Source organism: Oreochromis aureus, linkage group 19 (assembly GCF_013358895.1).
Source record: "Oreochromis aureus strain Israel breed Guangdong linkage group 19, ZZ_aureus, whole genome shotgun sequence".
Classification (NCBI taxonomy): domain Eukaryota; kingdom Metazoa; phylum Chordata; class Actinopteri; order Cichliformes; family Cichlidae; genus Oreochromis; species Oreochromis aureus.
The window spans coordinates 30362923-30377090 of record NC_052960.1 but is presented as its reverse complement, the minus strand read 5'-3'; the positions used below and the strand labels follow the sequence as shown (position 1 = coordinate 30377090).

Genomic DNA, 14168 nt, shown 5'->3' with positions numbered 1-14168 from the left:
TGCTGGACAGCAGACAGAGGGAGAGCTGGTGGGTACTACAGATATGTGGGTGGGTCTGTGATTAAGAGGTGGGCAGAATACAGAATGCATGTGACTTTATGTCTTTCCTGTAGTGTGTTTGTGACAGGCGTGCATCAGTGCTTGCTATGTAACACTCTCTGGAAAGAATGTTTTTACGTCAAGAATCTTCGATGCAGTTATTTTGTACTGTACACTGACTGACTGACACACTGCGCAATGCTTAAATCCAGATTTGTTATGTAAGTTATTGCTTATTACATATGTTGATGGCAAAAATTGGAAGAAGAATCCGTAGTACAGAACTAAATAGTGGGATAAATGTGGTGTGGAATTAATAAAGTTTAATTATGTGTCATCTGTGGTGTTACTGCGATTAGGAATGTTATCACTGTAGTATAATAATTTGACAATGTGTTTCTGTTTTTACCTCGATGAATGTAACTGTTTTTGTGTTGGAGTCTGGCTGAAGCAGGTCTTGCTAGCACCTGCTATCTGATTTAGCAACTCGTAGCACGTAGCATAGTTTTGCCATAGTTAGTCACTGGTCATAAAATAAGCTTGGTTTTGCCACAATGTTACTTCAAAGGCAGAGGCCTCATGGTGGAGAAAACTGCTTGTTGGACCATTTACGTTGCTTTTGCGCGACTTGCTGCCTGGCTTAATTCTAGCTAGCAACTCATTTTCTCTGGCACAGACTCCATGAATTGTTAACAGTGTTGGCTGTGTAGCATACTGTGAGTCTTGTTGCACTTCAGCATATTTTGGGGTTAAAGTCCTGTGAAAGTCCCCCTTCAGTTCGCTTACTAAACTGCCCCACAAGGTCAGTAACATTGTGGGGATGGAGCTGGACTCTCTAAAGGTGGTGTTGCAGAGGCAGATGTTATCCAAGATAAGGACAATGCTGGATAATACCTCGCACCCACTCTGTGACGTGCTGGCCGGTCACAGGAGCACATTCAGTGAGAAATGTGCCACTGAATGACACAGGAAATTATTCCTGCCTGTGACCATCTCTCTGTACAATTCATCCATTTAAAGTACAAGTACACGCTGCAATAGTTACACTGTTAATATCTGCACATCCTCTACAGAGAAAATGACAGTTAATACGATAAAAAAAAGGACACCTCAGTGTCAATCTTATATATTTAATTTTGTGTAATATACTGGGATATTTATAATTAGAGCCATTTGTATTTATTAGAGCTATTTTGTTATAATTTGTAACATTTTTATATATTGTAATATTTAATTTAGTTTAGGGTCTGTTGTTACTGTCTGGGAGCAACTGTGACCACATCACTTCCTCTGGGATTAACTAAGTATTCTGATTCTGATAAACTGTAGTCAACAGGATTTATGAAATGATTATATATATATAAAATAAAGAAATTACCTGTTTTGAAAGTGTTTTTGTTGTTTTACCTACATTACACTCAATGCAGTTCTTTTTGGCTACTTAAAGTATTTTTATAGAAATGTAAAGTGTTGTTTGCTGTAATTTCTGCTGCCCTCTTGGCCAGAACCTCTCTTGGAAAAGACATTTTTAATTATACTTTTTTACCCATATAAAGACAAGATATATAAAAGTCCCTTTGCCAACAAAGTGTTTACAGCTTCTGCATTATGGCAGGAATGATGTTACTGGCTTAAAATAACTTAAAATGCTATAGAGACTTTCATGAAAGATATGTTTGACAAGTGTTTCACTTGTTATAGGACAACAAGTCATTTAAATAAAATAAAGGCAAAAACTTTTTGGCAAAACCCAGAAATCATTTTTAGGCAGATGATCACTTTTTGGCACCATCAATTTAAACGGCTAGCACCGGCTCCTCAGGCTCCACTTCTAAGTTTTCTTGTTGGTTCTTCTTATAGTGGGAAAGCTGAACAATGTTCAGTGGTTGCTTTCACTTCTTATGTCAAGTCAAGTCAAGTCAAGTTGGCTTTATTGTCACTTCAACCATATACAGTTAAAACGAAACAACGTTCCTCCAGAACCAAGGTGCTACATGCAACATAAATTAACAGAAAACACTAAACTAGCTAACTAAGAGGCCTAGTTAGCTGGCTAGCAGAGACAAGACAGACTGACCTAACATAAATTACAACATAAATTAACAAAAACTAACTATCTAATTATCTAAGGAAAACTTGGTAGGTAGTAGCTAGGTAGTGAAGGAACAGTAAACATTCCTTAGTGTAGCAGCAAAAATTAGGAAGTAAAGAAGTTAGTGTAATAATATTGTGCAAAAGAGCATTTACAGGTTGGTGTGTACGATAGTTTGGTGGTGTAGGTCAGTGTGTTTGCGCTTGTGTTGATTAGTCAGTCCAGTCTCAATGCTTTGAGGTAGTTGAGTTAAGCTGAGTGATAGTGTGTGTGTGTGTGTGTGTGTGTGTGTGTGTGTGTGTGTGTGTGTGTGTGTGCGTGCGTGTTTATCAGTCCAGTCCCTTTCTGTTGAGGAGACGGATGGCTTGTGGAAAGAAGCTGTTGCACAGTCTGGATGTGTGTGCCCGAATGCTTCGGTACCTTTTTCCAGATGGCAGGTGTGTGAAGAGTGTGTGAGAGGGGTGTGTCCGATCAGCCACAATGCTGGTGGCTTTGCGAATGCAGCGTGTGGTGTAGATGTGCTCAATAGAGGGGAGAGAGACCCCGATGATCTTCTCTGCTGTTCCCACTATCCGCTGTAGGGTCTTGCGGTCCGATATGGCACAGTTCCCAAACCAGACAGTGATGCAGCCGCTCAGGATGCTCTCAATAGTTCCTCTATAGAAGGTGGTCAGGATCGGTGGTGGAAGCTGGGCCTTTCTCAGTCTTCTCAGAAAGAAGAGACGCTGTTGGGCTTTCTTGTGCAGGGAGCTGGTGTTGAGGGACCAGCCGAGGTCCTTCTCCAGGTGGACGCCCAGGAATTTGGTGCTGTCGACGATCTCCACAGAGGAGCCGTTGATGCTCAGCGGTGAATGGTCGCCTCGTGTCCTCCTAAAGTCAACAACCATCTCTTTTGTCTTGTCAACATTCAGAGACAGGTTGTTGTCTTTACACCAGTCCGTTAGCCTCTGCACTTCCTCTCTGTACGCTGACTCGTCGTTCTTGCTAATGAGACCCACCACGGTCGTGTCATCAGCGAACTTAATGATGTGATTTGAACTGTGTGTTGCTACACAGTCATGAGTCAGCAGTGTGAATAGCAGAGGACTGAGCACACAGCCTTGTGGGGCCCCAGTGCTCAGTGTGGTGGTGCTGGAGGTGCAGTTCCCGAGCCGTACTGACTGAGGCCTTCCGGTCAGAAAGTCCAGGATCCAGTTGCAGAGGGAGGTGCTCAGGCCCAGCAGGCTCAGCTTTCCGATCAGTTGTTGGGGGATGATCGTGTTGAATGCTGAGCTGAAATCTATGTACAGCATTCGAACGTGTGTGTCCTTCTTGTCCAAGTGTGTGAGGGCAAGATGGAGTGCAGTGGAGATGGCGTCGTCCGTTGAGCGGTTATGGCGGTACGCAAATTGCAGTGGGTCCAGTGAGGGGGGCAGCAGGGTCTTGATGTGTCTCATGACGAGCCGCTCAAGCACTTCATGATGGTGGGTGTAAGTGCAACAGGACGGTAGTGTCGTTGAGACAGGACACAGAAGACTTCTTGGGCACGGGACGATGGTGGTGGCCTTGAAGCACGTGGGAACGACGGCACTGCTCAGAGAGATGTTGAAGATGTCGGTGAGAACATCTGCCAGCTGTTCAGCACATTCTCTGAGCACTGCCTGGGATGTTGTCTGGTCCAGCAGCTTTACGTGGGTTGACTCTGCGTAGAGTTTTCCTCACCTCAGCTGTAGTGAGACACAGCACCTGGTCGTTCGGAGGAGGGGTGGTCTTCCTCGCCGCCATGTCGTTCTGCCTGTCGAACTGAGCGTAGAAGTTGTTCAGCGCATCTGGGAGGGAGCTGTCACCATCACAGGCAGGTGATGTCGTCCTGTAGTTAGTGATGGCTTGTAAGCCCTGCCACATGCGCCGTGTGTCGCCGCTGTCCTTGAAGTGGTTGTGGATTCTCTGGGCGTGCGCGGCGCCTCTCTGATGGCCCAAGAAAGTTCGGCCCTAGCTCTACTAAGCGCCACCTTATCTCCCGCTTTGAAGGCAGAGTCTCGGGTCCTCAGAAGTGCACGCACTTCCGCAGTAATCCACGGTTTCTGGTTGGGTCGTGAAATGATGGTCTTGGAGACAGTGATGTCATCGGTGCACTTGTTGATGTAGCTGGACACTGATGACGTGTACTCCTCCAAGTCTTATTTTCTTGGAAACTAAGACTGTGATATTTTTCTGTTACTTTCATGTATAATATCACAGGAACAAAGTTTTCTTGTCTCTCTAGGTAGTGAATGGACCTATGGAAATGTAGGGTCTGTGAGACCTTACATTTCCGTGTGGGAGTACTAAGTATATATATATATGAAGAGACAATGTAAAATGACTCTACCAGCAAGAGTTATAGAGCAAAACATAGCTTCAGTTACATTAAAGTTGGAGTATATTTTATTTGTGCCAGTTACAGCTCTCGATCAGTTACAGCAGGAGTTACACTATTTGTTGACCATTCCATTTGTTCTGATCATCTATAACAGCTATTCTTATATTCTCAAAAGCCATAGTGTTCAAGTTTAGAGTCGGTTGTTGGAAAGCCTGCTCAAGATGTGTGCAAATCTGGTCCTTCAGCTAAAGCCTTTGCAAAACATGGCCCCTGACTACAGCTTACAAAACAAACTTGCTGTTGACCAATACACCGCTCACCAGCAAATGATTGTGTACCATATCAGTGTTTCCCACCCTAAAGCAAAACTGGAAGTAGTTAATGTTCCTACACTTCCTGTGGATGTACCGAAAAGGAAAGTAGCGGCAAACCTCAGGCAGAGATGCTCAGAGATAAATCAAGCACACAGTGCTAACAGCTTTTGGTTAAACTGCTGATCTGCCTGTTTCAAGAAATTCTTCAAATATTGTTAAAAACAGCTTCAGCTTTATGGTGAGAGCATTGTGTGCTTAGTATCATGAGCACATTATGACTTAAGAGTCGACCATATATATCCTAATAAAGAGGTTGCCTTAGTTTACACTGAAGACATACCTGATGCTTATCCACTCCACTCTTATACACTGTGGTCGACATATGGTTACACTGAAAAGGCATATTATTGTCTAAGGTATGTAATGTCATTTTTCTTTCTGACTAATCTTATAAAATACACACACACACACACACACAGACTGCAACATATATACCTTATATTGTGTGGGCATCCAATTTCTGTTAACTTACATTAAGTGACTTAACAGAAATTGCCTACATCCCTAATACAGAAATGTACTGTAGTTAAAACTATTTGCTTCTTGTATATGCATCCCACATCGTTTACATGTAAAACTTGACTTATAAAGCTACAAGCAGCCACACTGAGTTAACAATCCAAGATGGCGACAGTGAACATAAAGAGTGGTTAAATGTTTAAGCTCTCCTGCCACTCAATAAAACAGCCACCCACAGAGCACTGACAGAGCTCTATCTGTGTACATGTCTCAGCACTGATTTTAAACACACACACAAAAGGCACTGATCTATATTGCTAGTAAAACCTGGTAAAGTTAGTAAGACCCTTGATCAATGGCCATGAGAAGCAATCACAGCAGACAAAATAAGGCTTCAAAATTATTTAAAAGAACTAGTATGTAAAACACAAGTAGACATATTAGCAGAAATTTACTGTAGTATTCATAATTATATTTCCATTCCTGTATAATCAGTTGCTATCACACCAACAGTCAGCACAGACAGACTACTCAAGGAGGTAGAGCTGAATTATGACTTTCCAAGGTATTTATTATTATTATTGTTAGTGCAACATGAGGCTTCATATCTACATATAAGGTGCATCCTGTTCCATGTCTGTGGCCAGTGAGTCAAACCATTAGAGTGATGCCCACTCAAGCATCATGTTTCATTTTTGTGTCTATGATGTGATGTCTCAGGCTGTTTGATGTGACGACCTGAGGACGTCCTAACATTTACACTGTAATACTACAGGTTGTGTTCTGCTATGCCTTGATCCTGTGTCTTCTGATGGAGAAATAAAGGTGTGAATGATTTGGTTTATTTGTGAATATGTGTGTCTGTCCCTGTGTGTACTTGTCAAGAGTGGTTAGTACAGGGAATTGCAAACATGACCAGCGTGACACAGAGCAGGAAGTAGGCCAGAAGGGGATTAAATAACTACTGTGTGCCCCCCTTCTCTTTGCAGCCATATGTGTATTCTGTGTGTGTGTGTGTGTGTGTGTGTGTGTGTGTGTGTGTGTGTGTGTGTGTGTAGTTGGTGAACACTGGCAGAGAAAGCCAAGCCCCCACTGTCATATTACTCTTCCTCCAGTTAGTGCTGTGGTATGACATCACCTTAAGCAAACAGTATTTGCAAGTGTGCAAGTGTATGTGACAAATACGTGTGTGTGTGTGTGTGTGTGTGTGTGTGTGTGTGTGTGTGTGTGTGTGTGTGTGTGTGTGTGTGTGTTTGTGTGTAGCACATGTCCACTGTATGTTTTTTCTGTATTGTTTAAATCAACGAATCAGCATTTACATCCTTAAAATTGGTTTAAAATCACTGAAACTGTTTCATCCATTCAAAGCTCTTGTGTCATTTCTTCTATCTATTCTGCAAAATTTGCCAGTAATCTACAATTTAATTCATTTTTTATATATTATCAAATCACAACAACGTTTGCCTCAAGAAACCTTGTTGTAAGGTGAAGACCCCACAGTAACACAGAGAACACGCCAACAATCACGCAACTGCCTATGTGCAAGAATCTGGCAACAGTGGGAAGGAAAAACTCCATTTTACCACAGCCCAATAAGGCTCAGGCAGGGGCTGCAATTTGCGGCACCAGTTAGGGGTGAGGGGAGGGAGACAGTACAAAAGACATCCTTTGGAAGTGAGAGAATGTGAATTGAGATGACTGAAGAAAAAAAAACACTCAGTGCATCATGGGAACTCCAGGCAGCCCAGGCTTACCAGAACTAAGGGAGGATTCAGGGTCACCTGATCCAGCCCTAACTATATGCTTTAGCAAAAAGGAAAGTTTCAAATTTAATCTTAAAGGTAAAGATAGAAGAAGGACTTAAACGCTGAAGGCTCTGCCTCCCATTCTACTTTTAAAAGCTGAGGAACCACAAGAAAGCCAGCTGAAGGTCTGCTAAACTAAGTGTTAAACTAAAAAGGGGTTGGGGGGGAGTTTTTAGTTAACCTGATAATAATGAATAACAATACTCCAGCCAAGAAGTAATACATGCATGAAGTAGTTTTTCAGCATCACTCTGAGACAGGATTTTTCAAATTTAGAGATATTGCGCAAATGCAAGCAAAAACCTTCTAAAAGTAGCGGTGATGCTCTCTCTATCTTGAACTTTATATTTGAAATAAAAGCAATTCGTTATCCTGTTTATAAACAAGATTTGTTGCTTACACAGAGAGAAATGGGAGTAGATGTAGATGTTAGTCACCCTGGTGTAATGAAATCAACAAAACTGGAAGAAAGATTTTGATTTATTACAACCTTTAAAAAGCCTCTTAATACAAAAACTCCTAAATGTAAAAAAATTAAGAAGAAATAGGTGTTAAAGTGCATTTTGTACACACTGGTCCTGCAATGCAAACACATTTAAGAAGACTGGACTTAATTAAAAGCAGGAAATGATGTCATCAGAATTATGGCTAATATAGCAGTCAATTAAGTGTCCTGCTTAAAAGTGTTACTGCTATTTCATTTAGTGACAGAACATTAGTGCTCTGCTATCTGTAGGTCAAATATATCCGATCTGTAACTAACTGATATTAACTAAATGTTAATAACATGAAAGTAAAGCTTCAAACCAACTTTTGCTGAATTCAACAGCATTCAGATTTAAGAATGCACTACGACTACATGTTGGTCTCTTTTGTCATGAAACTCAATGATCCCCGAAATCTAATCTTTACTCTAACAAACAAAATGGAAATGAATTATTATGTGAACATGGAATCCAATAAACATTCCAAAAAGCCAAAACTGTTTAAGTTCTTAAAAAAATGTATTCTTCTGATGTCCAGCTTTAAATAATGTATTTGCATAGTAATCAAACTAAACTGTAAGTGAAGTATTTACCTCCTTGAGACAGCCCATGAAGTTGTTGCTAACTGGAGAACCAGGCAGGTCAGCTGTGCTGGGGCTCCCACCCACATAGAAGAAGTCATCAGAGCCCAGCATGGTGTAATCTTCCTGGGTGTAGCCTGTAGTGGTCAGAATCCCATCCACTGATATTGTCACCTGGCAAAAAGGAGTAAAAGGAAAGTGAGGCAGAATCTTTTTGTTTTGAGTTTAAGATAGAACAAATGCTGCTATTTAAGAGCACACTCAGGTGTTTAATTATAAATGCCAGACCTGGTTTACCTGTGTTACTGATGACAGATGATGAGGAAATTCTGCCAGACCATTTGATTTCCCTCTTTTTTTCAGTTAGTAAATTTCTGTTTGATTGAATATTTCTTTGTTGAAACAATGTTTCTTATATCACTGGAAGGCCTGTTTCTTTCCCCTAAATTGTGCCACATTTATAAGAAAAATTAATTTGTGGATTGAGCATCAGAGTTGAGAATGTGGTTTGAGCCCAAGAAAAACTTGCCAAATGTTCTCTGTCAAGGCCAAACAGCTTATTCTGTGACTGACTCTTGTGCTGAGCTTCTGTTACCCTGTTGCAGTGCTGACAATCCAATGCCTGATTGGCACTTGATTAGGAGCACCTATGAGCATGGGCCTAGTGATCAGTTGATATCTGCTCACATCTGACTGAGGGCCAGCGCCACAGGGCATCATCAAGCTGGTGTATTGAAAGCCAAGATCCATATAGCAGAGGATGCCAGAGGTGTCCCAAAATGAAAACACAGGAAGAAAGTGGTTGAACACAGTCAATCTCCAGACTCCTAGAGCGGCCATTACTGTCCTTTACTGTGTACTATGTACATATGGATGTACTATAGAACCTGAACATGTGGAGGAAAATTATGTGCAGCAATGAGTCCAGATTCTATCTACAGCCGTTGGATCATATGGTCAAAGTGTGGAGAAGATGCAGAGAACACTATGGGGATTGTTGCGCTGATAATAGATAACTGCTTTTTAGTGGAGGCAGTGTGATGGTGTCGGGCGTCACCTCCCTCACTGGTAAAAAAGGCTTGTCATCATTGGAGGAGAGGCAACTTCAATGCAGAGAGATAGCAATGTATGATTCTTCCACATGGTACTGAGGCCCTGTTTGTCAAATGGATCAATTGTTAAATTCCCAATATGTCTTGTTTCTTCAGACTTCAATCATCAATGACACCAACCAAGAGTCAATAGCACAAAGCTGTTTGACATTGGCAGAGAAGATTTTCTTGGGTGTAGCTCAGATACTCAACTCTGCTGCTCAACCCACAAATCCAATTTCACCACAAATGTGGCATCATTTACACAGGCTTATCAACAGTATAAGGTTTATTGCTAAGAAGCACTGTTAAAACAAAGAAATAATTGATCAAACACCTTTTCTGCTAAGTTTAGATGCTTTCTGTGTAAAATAGTAAAATAGCAAAACAATAGGTGCAAAACTGAATGAATTTAGCTTCAAGCAACAAAAACATGCATTCATATCTCACTAGTAATCAAACAAGCAGATGCTTTGATTTTCTGTAGCATGTAAATGCTGGTTCTACTGGTAAAAGATGTTACCAGAGAACTCTAGACTTAAAATATCCAGCTGCATGTCTTGCATGCCAATAACTCAACTGCCAAAGCTTGTAATATATGAAAGGAAAACCAATGAACTTTCACTTTGTAAATCCAAAATATCATCATCATCTGTAATCCTATTTGCATGAGCTTATTTCATAATTAGCAGAACAATTCTTAAGATATGATCAAAAACATGTTTTCAACGGTCACATTGATCTTCGGCCATCAAAGGAGAACATTTGTGCTGAATTTGAAGAAAATAGTATTAGATTAGGCAAGCCTACAGCTGCTTCATTAGCATGCTAAAGCTCACCTCCAGCTCAGGTACTGCTGTTTCCAGAGACATACAAGACTTCTTTTCTCATATTTAAAAGTCTGTCCAATCAGTGTGTGATTACCTCAAAGGCAGTACTGTTACTGCAACGGGTACTTATCTATTATTCTCCTGCATCCTGCTCTATTTCATATTTTCCATATAATTTTACAGTATATAAACAGTATACAGTAAACTATTATCTGAGTTGTAATGGGAATTTGTCTCTCTTTGTTTCATGAAGCTTATATCTCATCGATGTCAACCTAATCTTAATCAGGTTGATGTTAAGAGGTTAACAAAAAATTCCAAAATTAAAAACATGAAATTAATTTAAAACAAAAGTAAGAAGAGACTAAAAGGAAAATGAAAAAGTGAAAATGTGAGCAAAGGAGCCAAAGAAGGCCTAGATCAGAAGAGCAAAAGAACCTGCTCTCTTGTTTTTAGAGGAGTGCTAGCTAAGGGTACAAAAGACAGAAAGGAGGAAAAATCGAAGTACACAGCAAACCAAAAAGACAATAATAAGAATGATATCTACCATACAATGGAGTTTGTTTATCACACCATATCCAATGCCTGTTTGCTTTGCAGAAAGATGGGGTGGGTAAGACAAGTTTATATGACTGAACAGTGGCTTTGTTCATACAAAGTACATCAATTGATAAAAAGTGGCAAAGGAAGCACACATACAGCTTTAAAAAAAAAAGTCAAGAGACACTGAGAACTAAAATAACAGCTTGTAGGGGAATATGGAAGCTTCCAGCAGAAACCAAGACTGAATGGACTGCCCTATACGGAGTTAAATTACATGTGAAGTGATCCACAAACATAAGATAAGAATTTAAATTGTCTACAAAAATGTGTGTGTAGTTTTGGTTATTTATTAATTTAATCCATGCACAAATCAGTTTGAAAACATAAAAAATATTTTATGAAAGCACATCTCAAATAGAAAAAATAGAAAAAAAGTGAAGTGAAGTGCCAAAAGAAGTTCCTTTAAGAGCCGCTTGTGGCTTTTCATTTAGTGACTTTTCTTAAAATGCTTAACTTTAGCCATGAAAAATTGATTTTGACAGGCACTGATTGACAGGCAAGCCTGTAGAAGGAGCATTAATCGATAGCTGTTTGCGAAACTTCCCCTCGGCCCAGTGAAATGGACCCCTTGATCAGGTTTACAGTGATGGTGCATTTAGGAGAAAACATTCCCTTGAAACATTAAACTGCAGTTTAGTGGTGTGTGAATCGATCTTTTTTTGGGGGGGGGAATCAGGGATGAGTGTGTAAAAACTACCCACAGATGCATTCATGAGTCAAATCAACACCATAAGCAGCTTTGTTGCTTTCTAGTGGCAGTCAGCAGGATGACTGACAGCCTGTTTGTAGCTGTCAGTGTGCTATCGTCCTTATATTCTAGAATTCAGCTGCTGTTCAATAATCCATACAATTTAGTAAAATAAGTCTAACCCCTGCTGCTGACCAAAACACTGACATGTTCACATCATAAAGTACACCTGTGTGCCTTACCTGCCGGAGGTTGCGGGTCACTTTGACATCGTGCCATGAGTTGTCGTTGAACTTCCCCTTGACCGGCTCCACAATGGCTTCAAAGGCTCCAGACCCCAAGTTGATAACGAGGGAGACAGCTCCGTCCTTTAGTGCTAGATTAACATAGTCAGCTGACTTGCCAGTGTGAAGAATAAGGCCGTTCCGCTGCCACGTCTTAAAGGACAGTGTAATTTCATCGCTGCTGCTCTGGATTGGGTTCTGGGAGAGATCGTAGCAGAAGTACTCTGAGCCACGGAAAGTCGCCACATTCTCTTCTCTTGCTATAGTAAGAAAAAAAGATTGTAGGGAAAAATATGTTTCAATGATGGTTAACATTTTAATCTTTTTTACATTCAACATTTTTAGTTTTCAGCTGCCACTCCACTGCAAATAATGTTTCATGAATAATCTGACATGGACAATAAACATTCTTTTAATCAGAACAAAAGTGTTTTAATTTTGCATTCTTGAGACAATAGTATGCCTCGAGAATAATATCTTTGCACTTTATCATATCATATTTGTATTTACAGGGTTTCTTCTTTCTTTCTTTCTTTCTTTTTTGCTTACTAAGCAATTGGGTGAATATAAAAGAAAAGAAAGAAAAAAACAGGTTGAATAAATTAGGATAGGTCAGTTAAACAAAGACATACTCTTAGGTGAATACAAGGAATATTCATGTGATAACTGTATAAATATGACCCTTCAAAAATATCGGACATGACAGAGCAAAAAGCAAAACTTGCAAAACCAGATGCTGAGAGGAACAGAAAAAAAGGAACTGGACTGCTGATGGATAACACATGTAAGGTGTTAACTTGCTGTCTCTAAAGCAAGAATGCTGGACACTCTGATCAAACAATATTACCAGAGGACTCCAATACAAGGAGCTGCATGAGTAGATTTTATCTATTTCATTGGGGGTGTTGTTTAGAAACAGTATGCACACTGATTTCATCATCATCATCATCAAAATAACAACAACAACAACAATACTACTACTACTACTACTACTACTACTACTAATAATAATAATAATAATAACAATAAGAAGAAGAAGAATAGGTTAGACAATGAAACAGGATACAGTTAGAACATGACAAAGGAAGTATGAGCCTGCTGAACACCTGAAATCTGTTAATAAGGAATTTTTTTAAAAGAATTTGGGATAGATTACTAATGTGTTGTGACACCACAAACTGCGTTTGGTGTAAAAAAAATAAAATTAAAAAAAAAGTACTGGTGATACAGTCCCGATCAAAGGTTTAAGACCACTTGAAAAAATGACAAAAATCATATTTTGCATGGTTGGACCTTAATGCTGGACCTTAAGGTTCCAAGTCGAGCTTCAACATGCAACAAGAAGAAATGGGAGTGAGACAAAACATTTTTCTGAGCATGCAGTTTATTGAAAACAATGCTTAAACACAGAGGAGAGGAGAACGTGCACAGTGCTGAGGGGCTTCGGTGCTGATGCACTGAATGTCCAGGATGTGCTCGCATTTGTCTCTGGAAACAGGCTTGACTGTTTGACTAAGAGTAATGGATTGCATTTATATAGCGCTTTTCGAGACACCCAAAGTGCTTTACAATTCCACTATTCATTCACTTCTCACACTGGTGGAGGCAGCTACAGTTGTAGCCACAGCTGCCCTGGGACAGACTGACAGAAGCGAGGCTGCCATATCGCACCATCGGCCCCTCTGGCCAACACCAGTAGGCAGTAGGTGAAGTGTCTTGCCCAAGGACACAACGATCAAGACAGACAGAGCTGGGGATCGAACCGGCAACCTTCCGGTTAAAAAGTTGAGCTTCCCAACCCCCGTGAACCACGGTCGCCCCCCTAAGAATAATTGGAATCTTAAGTCAGTTTCATGAGCGTGTCCATGAACCATTAACAAAGTTTGGAGCGGAGGATAGCAGCTTTTTCAGAATGCATTGTGGACAGTCTTCTAGTTTTCAGTGGGAGACTGACAGGAGACTGGTGTGCTAGAAACGTTGCTAATAGCTCTTCTTTCACTGCTTTGATATCACTTACATTTATTGTAAACATGCAGTACACAGTACAAGCAATTTACTCTGTGATTTATCATCTTAACCGTTTTTTAACGTTTTTTCTTTTAATAACTCCTTTAGCACAAGGGAAGTATTGATGATACTGTCGTGGTATTGAGTATGACCCAGTGTTTCTGTTTCTTGAATTTTTGAGTTTAGTTTCTAGTTCTTAGGTTCATTTTAGTCATTTGTGCCTCCCTGTGTAGTTTGTCATGTCTACCATGTATGCTAGGTTCTGTCTCTATGTTTATTCATCTGTTTCCCATGTGTATCTCTCGTTCTGTCTGCTCCCTGCATTCATTTAGTCCATGTCTCAGTATGTGTCTGTTTGTTTCCTGTTTCATTTTGATAGTCTCCTGTTCTGTGTGCATTATGTTCAGTTATTTTCCTGTCCCGTTAGTCTGATTAGTTCCAGCTGTGATTCCCCCGTTTCCCATTCCCTGGTTATCCTTTGTGTGTTTA

At 40.4% G+C, this 14168-nt stretch overlaps 1 protein-coding gene across 1 annotated transcript in view; it reads right to left on the bottom strand.

Annotated features, from left to right (window-relative positions):
* The window catches only part of nrxn3a (neurexin 3a), a 240698-nt gene that overhangs the window by 123077 nt on the left and 103453 nt on the right, over positions 1 to 14168 (bottom strand). Inside the window, 2 exon segments of the mRNA XM_039603223.1 lie at positions 8189 to 8350; positions 11631 to 11932. Coding sequence (XP_039459157.1) covers positions 8189 to 8350; positions 11631 to 11932 — 464 coding nt within the window.